At 45.0% G+C, this 15,021-nt stretch overlaps 1 protein-coding gene across 2 annotated transcripts in view; it reads left to right on the top strand.

The window, feature by feature from the left end:
• LOC129811626 (formin-1-like) overlaps positions 1-15,021 on the top strand; it is an 85,407-nt gene that overhangs the window by 38,626 nt on the left and 31,760 nt on the right. For both annotated transcript variants that reach the window (XM_055863079.1, XM_055863078.1), the window contains 3 exons: positions 201-922; positions 5,729-5,870; positions 13,255-13,342. In XM_055863079.1, the coding sequence (XP_055719054.1) occupies positions 201-922; positions 5,729-5,870; positions 13,255-13,342 (952 nt within the window). The remainder of the gene's footprint in view (positions 1-200; positions 923-5,728; positions 5,871-13,254; positions 13,343-15,021) is intronic.

Below are 15,021 nucleotides of genomic sequence, written 5' to 3'. Positions count from 1 at the left end.
TACTTTTTGGTTGGCAATGAAATATTGGAATGAAAATAAATGGGCATTATGTTAGAAATTACTACATTTCATCTCATGAAGGTCATGATGAACATTTTGAGTCACCCAGGGGTCTTTTTGGAGCCCCACAGTATGTTATTCTGTTTCATATGGCTGAGTGGGATGTTTCTGACTTATCTCTGTGCTCCTGCTCCACACAGGCAGACTTTGAGCTACAGATCTTCCAGGTGCGAGGGGAGCATGCTGTCACCATGTCCCATCTGGAGGGAGTCATCTGCATGATGCAGACAGACCGTCAACAGGCCTTCAGCCTGGGCCACGAGAGGGGCGAGCTCCGTGAGGCCTGCGTGTCCACCGAGGACGACCTGCCTTCCAAAACTTTTCGGAATGTCTGCATTCAGACAGACAGGGAGACCTTCCTCAGGACGCCCGAGGGTGAGGCCAGTCGGACCGGTCTTGGCCCCAGTCAGAACGTGCCTAAGAAACTCAACCTGAGTCTGCATGGAGGAGCCTCAGGACTCCCCGGCCCAGCTCCCCCGCCCCCTCCTCCCCTTCCTCCCCTCCCTGGCCAATCAGGACCGCCTCCACCTCCTCCACCTCCACCTCCCCCTCCCCCTCCCCCGTTACCTGGCAACATGGGGCCACCGCCTCCACCCCCCCTCCCAGGTTTTGGTCCCCCACCTCCCCCTCCCCCTCCCCCTCCTCCGGGGTTGCCTGGAGCTGGCCCTCCCCTTCCTCCCCCTCCACCTGGGTGTGGCCCACCCCCTCCACCTGGGTGTGGCCCACCCCCTCCTCCTGGGGGTGGATTATTTGGGTTTGGGTTCGGCCAGGCAGCAGAGAAGGCCCCAAGGAAACCTGCGTTGGAACCTGCTACTCCCATGAAGCCTCTATACTGGACGAGGATACAGATCCAAGACAATAAGTATGTACTACTTCTATAGCCCATTCACAAGCTTTATTATCATCCCTGTCTCCCCAGTGTGTCACTGCCATCCGTTACAGAGACACTCTGGATGAGGACAGGTGCCCCAGTGAGATGTAGTGGATTATTCAGCTAATTTCCAGTGGCTGTGGTTTGTACTGCTGGATACCAGGCTCCCAGCTTTATGGCCTTGTATTTCTATGGCTGGATTAGTAGAGGAAGTTGACTTGTGGTTCACACTCTCTGGTCCTGGCTAATGGTGGAGGGTTGAGTGGGCCACAGCGGTTTCATGTCTGCTATAAAGTTTACAGGAGAACAGAATTAAACAGGACTCTTAACTGTAACACGTTTTTGGGCTAATGGACATTATGAGGGGAAATACAGTACACTTTGAAATAAGGCCAGGTCAACGAACAAATGTGAAGATATACACAATTTGACTGTGTACACAGAGCAGACTTTATGAGGAACCTGTAATAGGAAGAAATAGTTAACACTAGTGTTTCCCCTAGGATTTCTTTCAGCAAATTTAGCAGGGGATTATTGGAACCTTCCTGCAGGGTGGGGGGGGGGGGGTACATCTTCTACATGCATATAGGGGAAATGCATACATGACGTATAGGGGAATGGCATACATGATATTGTAACGGTCGTCTTGTGGTGATTGAGCGGACCAAGGCGCAGCGGGTTGTGAATACATAATGAATTTATTTACAAACAGACGAAACACGAAGAACACTTGAAATGATTACAAAATAACAAAACGAACGTAGACAGACCTGAACTATGAGAACTTACATATAACACGAAGAACGCACGAACAGGTACAGACTACAACAAACGAACGAACAAACGAAACAGTCCCGTGTGGTGCACAGACACAAACACGGAAGACAACCACCCACAAACAAACAGTGAAACCAGCCTACCTTAATATGGTTCTCAATCAGAGGAAACGTCAAACACCTGCCTCTAATTGAGAACCATATCAGGCAACACATTAAACCCAACATAGAAACACAACACATAGAATGCCCACCCCAACTCACGCCCTGACCAACTAAACACATACAAAACAACAGAAAACAGGTCAGGAATGTGACAGATATACAATGCCTTCGGAAATTATTCAGATCCCTTAACTTTTTCCACATTTTGTTAGGTTATAACCTTATTCTAAAATGGATGAAATAAATAACTCAGCAATCTAACACAATGCCCCATGATGACAAAGCAAAAACAGGTTTTTAGAAATGTGTGCAAATTTATTACAAATAAAAAACAGAAATAACTTATTTACATATGTATTCAGACCCTTTGCTATGAGACTCAAAATTGAGCTCAGGTGCATCCTATTTCCATTGATCATCCTTGAGATGTTTCTACAACTTGATTGGAGTCCACCTGTGTAAATTCAATTGATTGGACATGATTTGGAAAGGCACCCACCTGTCAATATAAGGTCCTACAGTTGACAGTGCATGTCAGGGCAGAAGCCACTAAAGGCACAATACAACCAGCTTGGAGTTTGCCAAAAGGCAAAAGATTCTCTGGTCTGATGAAAACAAGATTGAACACTTTGGCCTGATTGCCAAGCGTCACGTCTGGATGAAACCAGGCACAATCCCTACGGTGAAGCATGGTGGTGCACCATCATGCTGTGGGGATGTTCTCCGTGGCAGGGACTGGGAGACTAGGCAGGATCGAGGCAAAGATGAACGGAGATAAGTCCAGAGCGATCCTTTTTGAAAACCTGCTCCAGAGCCATAAGGACCTCAGACTGGGGTGAAGGTTCACCTTCCAACAGGACAACGACCCTAAGCACACAGCCAAGACATTGCAGGAGTGACTTCGGGACAAGTCTCTGAATGTTGTTGAGTGGCCCAGCCAGAGCCCAGACTTGAACCCGATCGAACATCTCTTGAGAGACATGAAAATAGCTGTGCAGCAACACTCCTTATCCAACCTGACAGAGCTTGAGAGGATCTGCAGAGAAGAATGGGAAAAACTCACCAAATACACGTGTGCCAAGCTTGTAACGGCATACCCGAGAAGACTCCATTCTGTAATCTACTGCCAAAGGCGCTTCAACAAAGTACTGAGTAAAATGTCTGAATACTTATGTAAATGAGATATTTCAGTTTTGTATTTTTTAAAATAAATTAGCTAAAATTTATAAAAACCTGTTTTTGCATTGCCATTATGGGGTATTATGTGTAGATTGATGAGGGGAAAAAACAATGTAATTAATTTTAGAATAAGGCTGTCACGTAACAAAATATGGAAAAAGTCAAGGGGTCAGAATACTTTCCGAATGCACTATATAGGGGAATTGTATACATGACATATAGGGGAATTGTATACATGACATATAGGGGAATTGTATACATGACATATAGGGGAATTGTATACATGACATATAGGGGAATTGTATACATGACATATAGGGGAATTGTATACATGACATATAGGGGAATTGTATACATGACATATAGGGGAATTGTATACATGACATATAGGGGAATTGTATACATGACATATAGGGGAATTGTATACATGACATATAGGGGAATTGTATACATGACATATAGGGGAATTGTATACATGACATATAGGGCAATTGCATACATGACATATAGGGGAATTGTATACATGACATATAGGGGAATTGTATACATGACATATAGGGGATTGTATACATGACATATAGGGAAATTGCATGCATGACTTATAGGGGATTGCATACATGACATATAGGGGAAATGCATAAATGACAATACAGGCATGATCCGGTGGTTTATAAATGTTGTCTACCGTGGAATCACAAAGGCTTTGTGGAGTTTATGTACATTTACTTTCCCAACATTTCCTGACATTGTTTTCTCCCCTGCAGCGTGCTGGAGTCAGTCAGAGCCCATTGCATGGAGTTATTTGAGTTGGTCCCTGTGAAGGCAGTATGAAATGAAAGGGTGGATTTTCAGGAGTAACATTATGTTCTTGGTTAAAGCCTTTTCTGGGCTGTCCCAGACAGATACTTTCACCACCGCTGTGGGAAGCCAATAGCAAATAGGACCCAATTGGACTCACTTTACCCTAATTGAGTCTCTGGCTATGTGGTTGATTGCTGTGGTATTTCAGCCATGACTAGCTTGCCAACTTTTTAGAATGTTTGTTGAGTTCACTTTGTCTCCACAGTTGTAAAATGTCTCCTATCTGGAGGAACAGCCCGGGCCTGCCAAACCCTGACCTCATGACTGGACAGTAGAGAGAACCCAAACACATTTAAGGCAAATCTACTGTATATACAGTATGGATGCAGTGCTTTAACCTACATCTACAGAAGCAGTGTAAAAAGTGTCAAACAGTAGGCCTATTACATTTTACAAAGGGAACCTTTATAGAAAGTTGCTAAATCATGCAACATTACACAGTAGTATCAGCAGATCAGCTCTACTTTGAAAGTTAACATGACCTGTTATACACTGAGTATACAAAACATTAAGAACACCTGCTCTTTCCATGACATACTGACCAGGTGAATCCAGGTGAAAGCTATGATCCCTTATTCATGTCACTTAAATCCACTTCAATCAGTGTAGATGAAGGGGAGGAGACAGGTGAAAGAAGGGTTTTTAAGCCTTGACACAATTGAGACATGGATTGTGTATGTGTGCCATTCAGAGGGTGAATGGGCAAGACAAAATATGTAAGTGCCTTTGAACAGAGTACGGTTGTAGGTGCCAGGCGCACCGGTTTGTGTCAAGAACTGCAACGCTGCTAGGTTTTTCATGCTCAACAGTTTCCGGTGTATATCAAGAATGGTCCACCACCCAAAGGATATCCAGCCGACTTGACACAACTGTGGGAAGCATTGGAGTCAACATGTGCCAGCATCCCTGTGGAACACTTGACACCTTGTAGTCCATGCCCCCAAAAAAAGTAGGCTGTTCTGAGGGTAAAAAGAGGGGTGCATCTCAAAATTAGGAAGGTGTTCCTAATGTTTGGTATACTCAGTGTACATACAGTAACTCTGCTCACGTGGGTGGGTCCTGATGAACCTGTCTCAATAAACCTGCTGCCTGTGAAGCTGCCTGACCTGGGCTATAAACAGACTGAGTTATGGCTGACTTCATCTTCCTCTCCCTCCATTATCAGAGACTAGGAGGCTGGATCACGTATCATGCAGAGTCTAAGGCCACTGCACTGTCTGACCCAAGGGGTAGTTGTCTTCTGTGAGTTAAAAGAGGAATGGAAAGTAATGGTAGCAGAGCAGGGCTGAACTCTGGAAGACTCCTGTACAGAGACATCTTCAGACTCCCTCTCTGTTTGCTTTCAGCGTTACCCAGCAACAGAGGAAACAGAATACCTCCTATCTTCCTGGTAGTTTATTTGAAATGCTCCGTTAGTGCTGAAATCTCACATCTCAAACTCAGGGACACTTAACTCACATGATTTTCAGAAGCCTCAGTCATAAATGTCACATTATTAAAAAGTGGAAATGCATTCTTCAAATTCTCACTCCAGCAAACGTCTGCTATAAATCAAAAGATGGAAGTAAACACTGGACAGCCCGAGTAAACATCAAATAAACTGCTTCATATCTGTTTATCTCTGTCACAGGACAATTTGTACTGAGCAGTCCACTAGCTATTCTACTTTTCCCAAGTCACCTCTGTAACACACTCTTCTTTCATCACAGTAACACTGTCACTAAAGAGGGTTTTATGTTGAATTGGGGTGCTCCTCATCATATAGAAGGGTATCTCTCCCCCAGCCCCAGACTAAAAGCCTGTCTCTTGTTTCCAGTAATAATACACTGTGGGGTTCTCTGGAGGAGCCAGACATCGTAGACACCAAGGAGTTTGAGGACCTGTTCTCGAAGGCCACTCTGCAGCCAAAGAAGAAGCCCCTCTCAGACACCTTTGAGAAGAAGGCCAAGACTAAGAAGGTTGGTTTAACTCATACATTCTCTTCTCTCCCCCATGCTGCTGCTATTATATTGTGTTGGCTCCTACTGTTTTTCCTCTCTCAGGAGGAGCATCTTAAATATCTTGGGCTTGGAAAGTGATGAGTGCTATTGGACTTTCCATGCAGGGACCCATATGCTGTAACTCTAAAGCTGTTATCAGTAACGATGACACACTATATTTGGCATGCCACGTTGTAATTCTCAGACACCTGTCTTCTCTAAAGAAAATGCTTTGTCATTGTAATGGTGTTTAATTGCTACCACACGAGGGCGTTAGTGGCACATTTAAATTCATATTTCCTTTACTAGAGTTTCCTCGTCAATATTAGGAATGATTGAGATTAGGTAGTCAGAAAGAGAATATTGACATAAACACATTTTTGAGGACATTATTACTGTTACTCCAGTAAGAGCATCTGCTAAATGAGTACAATGGTGTCAGCAGATTATCCCGTATTCACCAACCCTAGACCACTTACCTCTGGAACATTCCTTTAAGAGCTCTGCTGAATTAGCCCAAGTAAGGATCCCAGCCTTACATGGAGTCTAATCTAGAAAGAACACAAAGTGTGCAAGGAATAAACCGCTCCCCTCCCTTTTCTCCTCTTACTCCCAACTGTCCAATTCCTGGTGATTGGTGTAGCCAGCTCTTGGGCTAGGTCAAAGTAAGCTATCAGGTGGCAGTGAGTTCAGTTCTCTTCTCCTCTCTCTGGCTCTGTGAATGGAAGCAGAGCTGAGTAGAATCCACCTTTCGAAGACCTTCTGCTTACACTTCACAATCAGCTGCAGACTAAACTGTTCTATGCCATGGCTTGGAATGTTCTTTGGATTGTACTTTCAACTAAGTTTGATAGTTATTTTCCTACTGAACCTGGTCATAGTTATTGTTTGAGAGAAATTATAGAACATGCACAATTACTAATGTTTTCCTGTGCTAATGCAGCTTGGTCAGATATCAATGTGAGCTAGGAAGCTGACTTAGGGGCCAGCCATTCCTGCAGGCAGGGTCAATGAGACAGAAGACAGTTGGCAGGACTGATTTACAATCCAGAATGATTTACAGGAGCAGTTAGAGTCAACCCAGCTAACAACAAACTTCCCACAACTTTAGAGACCATTCCCTTAAGGGTCTCATTAGGTCATTAACTAACGTTTTCATAAGAATGTTCCTGTGATGTGCAAGGAATGTTTGCAAGAGACCCTTCCCTTAATGTCAAATAGAACTTATCCAGAATGTGGTTACCATGTTCTCAGAACTAAGATATTAATGTTATAGACACAATTCATGCAATGTGGCAAAAACATTAATGTGGCAAATTTTCTGTGGGTTAGGAGAATATTCCATTAATGTCCCACCACACATACATTACCAGTCAAAAGTTTGGACACACCTACTCATTCAAGGGTTTTTCTTTATTTTTACTATTTTCTACATTGTAGAATAATAGTGAAGACATCAAAACTATGAAATAACACATATGGAATCATGTAGTAACCAAAAAAGTATTAAACAAATCCAAATATATTTGAGATTTGAGATTCTTCAAAGTTGCCTTGATGACAGCTTTGCACACTCTTGGCGTTCTCTCAACCAGCTTCATGAGGTAGTCACCTGGGATGCATTTCAATAAACAGGTGTGCCTTGTTAAAAGTTAATTTATGGAATTTCTTTCCTTATTAATGCGTTTGAGCCAATCAGTTGTGTTGTGACAAGGTAGGGATGGTATACAGAAGATAGCCCTATTTGGTAAAAGACCAAATCCATATTATGGCAAGAACAGCTAAAATAAGCTAAGAGAAACGACAGTCCATCATTACTTTAAGACATGAAGGTCAGTCAATCCGGAAAATTTCAAGAACTTTTAAAGTTTCTTCAAGTGCAGTTGCAAAAACCATTAAGCTCTATGATGAAACTGTCTCTCATGAGGACCACTACAGGAAAGGAAGACCCAGAGTTACCTGCAGAGGATATGTTCATTAGAGTTAACTGCACCTCAGATTGCAGCCCAAATAAATGCTTCACAGAGTTCAAGTAACAACACATCTCAACATCAACTGTTCAGAGGAGACTGCGTGAATCAGGCCTTCATGGTCGAAATGCTGCAAAGAAACCACTACTTAAAGACACCAATAATAAGAAGAGACTTGCTTGGGGCAAGAAACACGAGCAATGGACATTAGACCAGTGGAAATCTGTCCTTTGGTCTGATGAGTACAAATTTGAGATTTTTGTTTCCAACCGCATGTCTTTGTGAGATGCAGAGTTGGTGAACGGATGATCTCTGCATGTGTGGTTCCCACCGTGAAGCATGGAGGAGGAGGTGTCGTGGTGTGGGGGTGCTTTGCTGGTGACACTGTCCATGATTTATTTCGAATTCAAGGCACACTTAACCATCATGGCTACCACAACATTCTGCATCGATATACCATGCGATCTGGTTTGCGCTTAGTGGGACTATCATTTGTTTTTCAACAGGACAATGACCCAAAACACGCCTCTAGGCTGTGTAAGGGTTATTTGACTAAGAAGGAGAGTGATGGTGCTGCATCAGATGACCTGACCTCCGCGATCACCCGACCTCAACCCAATTGAGATGGTTTGGGATGAGTTGGACCGCAAAGTGAAGGAAAAGAAGCCAACAAGTGCTCAGCATATCTGGGAACCTCTTCAAGACTGTTGGAAAAGCATTCCTCATGAATCTGGTTGAGAGAATGCCAGGTGTGTGCAAAGCTGTCACCAAGGCAAACGGTGGCTACTTTGAAGAATCGAAAATATATTTTGATTTGTTTAACAGTTTTTTGGTTACTACATGATTTCATATGTGTTATTTCATAGTTTTGATGTCTTCACTATTATTCTACAATGTAGAAAATAGTAAAAATATAGAAAAACCCTTGAATGAGTAGGTGTGTCCAAACTTTTGACTGGTACTGTACACAGAACATGGTTGCCATGTTCTCAGAATGTAATATATTAGTGTTCTAGACACATTTCATGGGAACATTGCAAGAACATTCATGTGTCCATTTTTCTGAGGGTTAGGAGAATATTCCACCAACGTTCCACCAAACATACGCCAAAACATGCAAGAAAGGTTTTCAGAAGGTTTTTGCTATCATAGATCGAATGTTCCCCTAACAATCGGAAAACGGGACACTCAAACATTAGGGGAATATTACGATAATGTTCTCTTCCTAGAATTGATAGCTGTGAAGTGCCTTGCTCAAAGGCACAATGACATATGTTTCACCTAGTCGGCTCGTGGATTTGAACCAGCGACCTTTAGTTTACTGGCCCAACGCTCTTAATCGCTAACTTAAGCCACCCTGGAGTCTCTCTGTGGCTATCTGAGTTGGATCAAATGTTTGTGGGTTCAGAGTGACCAGACTGGATGGATACACCCACACTGAGGCCTCTACAGTGGACTGGAGCCTTGACAGATTGATGACAATGTGTATGGATTGGGAAGGGGACAGTCTGGGCTAGTGGACGATTTTTAACTGCTTGGACGCCACATTCAGTGCCATGGGGTTAGTGGGAATGCTGACACACACGGCTGCAGGAGTGCAGAGTTGCAGCATTGGACTTGACAACAACATGGGGCCTGAGCATTGGCCTGAGCTGTGTGGGCACAAATGCACATAACCCATTAGAAATGGGAATACTTTTCTTATTTGAGATAGTAGATACAGTATGTGGTATAGATATCCATGAGCAGTGAGCTGTACTAGGGGCCGTACTATACTCAGGCCAGAGACAGCAGCCTGTGTTCAGCTATGATTACTTGGAGACACTACCACAACTGTGGAAAGGGTTGGCTACAGCCCCTTGGCACTCGAACACATTTAGAAGGGTCAGCTAAACAAAAGTAACTTGTTTACTGCTTCATCTTTTATCCCTAAAAGTTTATCTTCCAACGTTCAAACTCTCTGAATCATCGTCTGTTGATAGGTTCCCAGAAGTACTGGCTCTGACTAGACAAAGGAGGGGGGAGAGGGGGATGGAGAATGGGGAAGAGAGGAGAGTGTAGAGGAGAGTGGAAAGGCGGAGGAGATGAGGATGGAGAGGGGGGAGGGAAGGGAAGGGAGAAGGAGAGGGGGTCTGGAATGAGGGGAGCTGGATAGAGGTGGTGGGGGGGAGCAGACTGTCATCCAGCTAGCTAACAGACAGAGCCAGACAGGGCCTGTGGAGACATGGGGTCAATCAAGAGCGCTGTCTTGCCTTACTCTGCAATATCTTCCCCCGAGGAGATTTGACAAGCCAATAGTCCTGTCCTGGCCTCGCCACCACACCGATACGGTTCTACACGACACAGAGACAAGTAATTCAATCTCTGCCCTGTAGTCGTCTCCATCAACTTTATGAAGAGCAGCTACACTCTGCACACATGATGGTTTTCACTGCACTAAGCATGTTCACCGTAGGGCACACAGTGGTGTGTGTGATGACAGAACACCTATACATGCCTGACGCACTTGTAACTTATTTAGAAAGTATTGCCAGATCAGATAACACCTGTGGGCCTAGTCGGGGGTGTGATGGGGGGGAATGAATGGAGTGTGTATGTGCATTATGGAGATTAGCCATTTTTCTCCCATCCCTCCTAATGCACAACTCTACATACAGGACCCTAAGTGGAAGTTGGGGCGGTAAGGGAATGGTAGAGGGGTGAGTCTACATGGGAGTGCTAATCTGTATCATGTGTCCAATACAACTGAAAGCTGCTGTTTTCTCTGGAGGCCTTTTTCTTTCCCGCCACTGATTATCATATCAAAGCAGCAGAGATGACATGCAGGGGAATGAGCTCTCTGTCAGCCTCCACAGTCCACACCAGTCCAGACTGGGGGTAATTGTAGCCATGTGGGGCTGGAGGAGATGAGATGACACCTGTAGGGGCATTTGAAGTGGAAAGGAGAGGATGCGCGTGGCGCTGCATATTGGGTGTGAGGATAATGAGCTACAGGATCCGGGTGCTGCGCTGCGTTAAGGAGATGAGGAAACCCTGACAGCCCCCCACTCCCACCCACTGCCCCCCTGCCCTGCGTTTACACCAGTAATACAGCCTGCGTAAACATTGCACAGCAATTCCCACCACCCATGGATCTCTGTAAAACAAATAGTGGCTTTAATTTGTTCAGACCTAACGTCTTTAGGGATGACATAATGGTTCACACTGGGGTTTATTAAAGGCGTATTTTGAGTGTTGAGTGGGAGAGTGGTTGTAAGATTTGCAGAACGTTGTGTGGGGATGTTGATCATTCAGTGGAGGGTGTTATTGATGTGTTCTCTTGATCCATTTATTATTGTAACGTATCTCCAGGGTGGGTGAACTTTGACAGGGTTGGCTCCCAGTCACCTGTATAGCTGCCTGCCGCCTCAGCCATGGCTGTGTAAACTATCAGCTCTCTGATGAACCTGGTACCCTCTCCCCAACACTAGCCACCCGTATAGCTGCCTGCCGCCTCAGCCATGGCTGTGTAAACTATCAGCTCTCTGATGAACCTGGTGCCCTCTCCCCAACACCAGCCACCCGTGTAGCTGCCTGCCGCCTCAGCCATGGCTGTGTAAACTATCAGCTCTCTGATGAACCTGGTGCCCTCTCCCCAACACCAGCCACCCGTATAGCTGCCTGCCGCCTCAGCCATGGCTGTGTAAACTATCAGCTCTCTGATGAACCTGGTGCCCTCTCCCCAACACCAGCCACCTGTATAGCTGTCTGCCGCCTCAGCCATGGCTGTGTAAACTATCAGCTCTCTGATGAACCTGGTGCCCTCTCCCCAACACCAGCCACCTGTATAGCTGCCTGCCGCCTCAGCCATGGCTGTGTAAACTATCAGCTCTCTGATGAACCTGGTGCCCTCTCCCCAACACCAGCCACCTGTATAGCTGCCTGCCGCCTCAGCCATGGCTGTGTAAACTATCAGCTCTCTGATGAACCTGGTGCCCTCTCCCCAACACCAGCCACCTGCTACTGCTCAAAGCACTCCCTCTTCCTTTTGTTATTTTAATCTTCCTTTCAGTGTCAAACCAATGTCTCCTCTATATTTCAAGTGTTTTTTTGGTCTGCTGGAAGGACTTCACCTTGACTTAGACTGGTGGGTAGTTCTCCCAGTGTCCACTGGATGTAGCTGTTATATTCATCATGGGTTTCTAACAGAGCTCTCAGCATCAGCATCAGAACGTTCCTTCCTTATGTGCCTGAGAGTAAGCATCCAGGCTTGTTCCTCCAGATCAGTTGTAATTTCTCAGTAAGTGAACTAGTCAGGCTAATTGGTGCTTCTGGGGCCACAGCGAGTGGCCAGGGTTCCTGGGAAGCTTTTAGTGTGGCCCGACCAGTGCAGTTCATTAAAGGTGTTGGGAAGGCCTCTCACTCTGCCAGCTTCCCCTCTCATGTCCCCATACAGGGAGATCCTCAGTGATAATAGTAATGACGTGGAAGCAGTATGCATCTTACCTTCTGTAATGCAATACTCACTTCTAAGGCTTCTGCTCCTTGGTTCCCACTGATTGGCCCAGTAGCTAAGATGCAGTAATAACGGCCAGTGCTTCCTAATGAAGAAGGCTGAGACATTAAGTTTTAGAGCTGGGCTTTACCTTGCCAAAACTGTTTCTAGCTTAATGGGTAATTCAGTAATAAGTAATTGTGACCATGTGTAGGCACAAATACAACTCCTGTGAATTTATAGTTTATAGTTTGTTATAAAAAAAAAAAAACTGCTCTTCCAGACTGAAAAGATGTCCTTTTATGGTTTACTTTTTTACTTTCCTGTGGCTTTATGTTTCTGACTATATCATGCACTTTTAACGAGGGACTTTTTCTCTATACTCTGTGCTCTGTATTGTTAGTGATGTCATTCGATAAATCCTGCTGTCTGTGGGTTTCTATCCTCACTGTCTCTCAGCCTGTTATCATGGACCATGAAGGATTATGACACTGTGTAGATTAGTGTGGCATAAGGGTCAATCCAGACGCTCCACAGAGATGTTAGAATGGCTCCTCTCTAGAGCACTTCTTCTCTCCCCTCCCAGAGTCAATCTATCTTCAAGTGGTCTTGCTCTGGGAAGTGACTAACTGATACTTTCTTCTGGCCTCTCTGGGAAAAAGACTGTGGATGATGTTAACCTGTGTCCCTGTTTCATCTGAATATATCATATTATATCATATGCTAGTATTCTAGTAAAATAAATCTTATTAGTTGAATTTAAGAATAACTATTGTTCTGCATCTTATCAACTGTATAAACTGTGCCACTTCAGTCACATGGTAATGGTGATCAAATAGAGGATGTGTAATCCAATGGAATTCTCACTCTTCAATGTAATCACTGTGATTAAAATATGATGTTTATGTCTTTTCTGCAGATTATCAAGCTGCTGGATGGGAAACGTTCCCAAGCAGTCGGCATCCTCATCTCAAGTCTACACCTTGAAATGAAGGACATTCAGAAAGGTGAGAGCATACAAATAGGAATTCCTCAACTGTGTTAAAACCACGCTGTTTGGTGCGTTATTACTGGAGGATATTGTCTATATTACTGACAACCTGTCATTTCCTCTCCGTCCAACAGTCATTTTTTCAATTAAATAGTGATAAACTTCAGTTACAATCCTATTTTCACCTGATTAGAAAATATGCTTAAATGCCATAAAAATGATGAAAGAGGTTATTTTCGAAAGAAGAAATGTTAAAGCCCGCTGCAAATTGTTTCCTGCCTCTTGACAGACCCGAATGTGTGAATAGTTCCACTTTTATAGATGAAGTTGTGTTTCATGTCGAATGTGGAAGATTTCCAAGTTTCCCAGACTAGTGCCCCCAGTTTCCCAGACTAGTACATAATGTTGTGAGTGAACAGCATTGGAATGAAATTAGCCATTTTTGCAATTCTGTCTCGCCAGATTCAATCGTTCATGCACTGGTCAAAATCACATCAATATTTTCCTTCTTGCACTAAAGAGGAGTGGAGTATTTGGTTGTGTATGTGTATTTGACTGCACATGTTTATGTATGTGAATGGGACGGGGAATGTCTGAGGCAGCGCTTAGGCGTCCATGGGTTAGGGCCGTTGGTGACAGCCCGGGTGCACTGGGTTGATACTGGGACTGGGACTGGGAGTGGAGCGCCTGGCAGTCTGAGCATGCGGCCAGCCTGGCAGATTTGTTTATTGTTGCCAGTGACGGTTTCCACCGCCTAATGGGAGCGACACCCTGCTAATGATCTGAGTGTGTATAAATCCACCTTCGCAGTCAGCAGACACAGCACCGCCACATAAAAACGCTTGCCCAATGCAAACCAAACAACACATTGGGCCAAGCTGCCATTTTTGGTTGTGATATTTTTTTCTCTCTCCTTCTCCCTCTGTCAGTGTCGAGGTAAAGAACCCCCAATAAAAGAGTCTGCTCTCTCCCAGCGTGAGCCTGCTTCCTACAGCCTTAATGGGAGGTGTAGGTGAAATGGACAATTTGAATCTGACAATGCAGCAGAGCAGCTTAATAAGCAGTTCTAAGGGCCCTGGTCCCTAGCCTCGCCTGCTTGCCTGCCCTTTGTTGGCAAATTAAAAGGACATGGGACATGTAATGTAATTACAGCCACTTGGGAGTGAGGGGAGGCAGGGGTTTGGTGGCCCAGGGCAGGGAGAGGGAAGAGTGGGGGCCAACGGAGGGCTTGAGCCTGACTGGGGGACCTCCTGGGCCACCGCAGTTCAAGGCACACCACACACACCCTGAGCGATGGGTGTGAAGTGAAGGGAAAGGGAGTGAGGTGGCGACAGGGTTCCTTTGATCTCACGGTGTGGAGAGATATCCGGGCCTGGCCTCCTTTGGCTCAGAGCACTGTGCTGCACTGCGCTGCGGCCCCCCTTTGGTGTGTGATTGACGGGTGCATGGCGGGCCTTAAGTAATCCACTCTATTAAGAGGTAGGAAATGGCCCTCCACCTCCAGCCTGCTATCCAGCATACTCTCCACTTTGATCCATCATTTTGGGCTGCCCTGCTGCCTCAGCTGGTCGTAGGGGCTTGGGGAAGCTGTGGACATCATTGGAAGAATGCTTGGATTCTGGGATGCAGAACTATTTCTTCTTATTTTGGAGGCACTGTGTGGAGATAGAAGTTGACATGTCTTAATGACTCCAG

Source organism: Salvelinus fontinalis, chromosome 15, assembly GCF_029448725.1.
Source record: "Salvelinus fontinalis isolate EN_2023a chromosome 15, ASM2944872v1, whole genome shotgun sequence".
NCBI classification, from domain to species: domain Eukaryota; kingdom Metazoa; phylum Chordata; class Actinopteri; order Salmoniformes; family Salmonidae; genus Salvelinus; species Salvelinus fontinalis.
The sequence above is the reverse complement of the archived record's forward strand: the minus strand, read 5'-3'. Positions and strand labels throughout refer to the sequence as shown.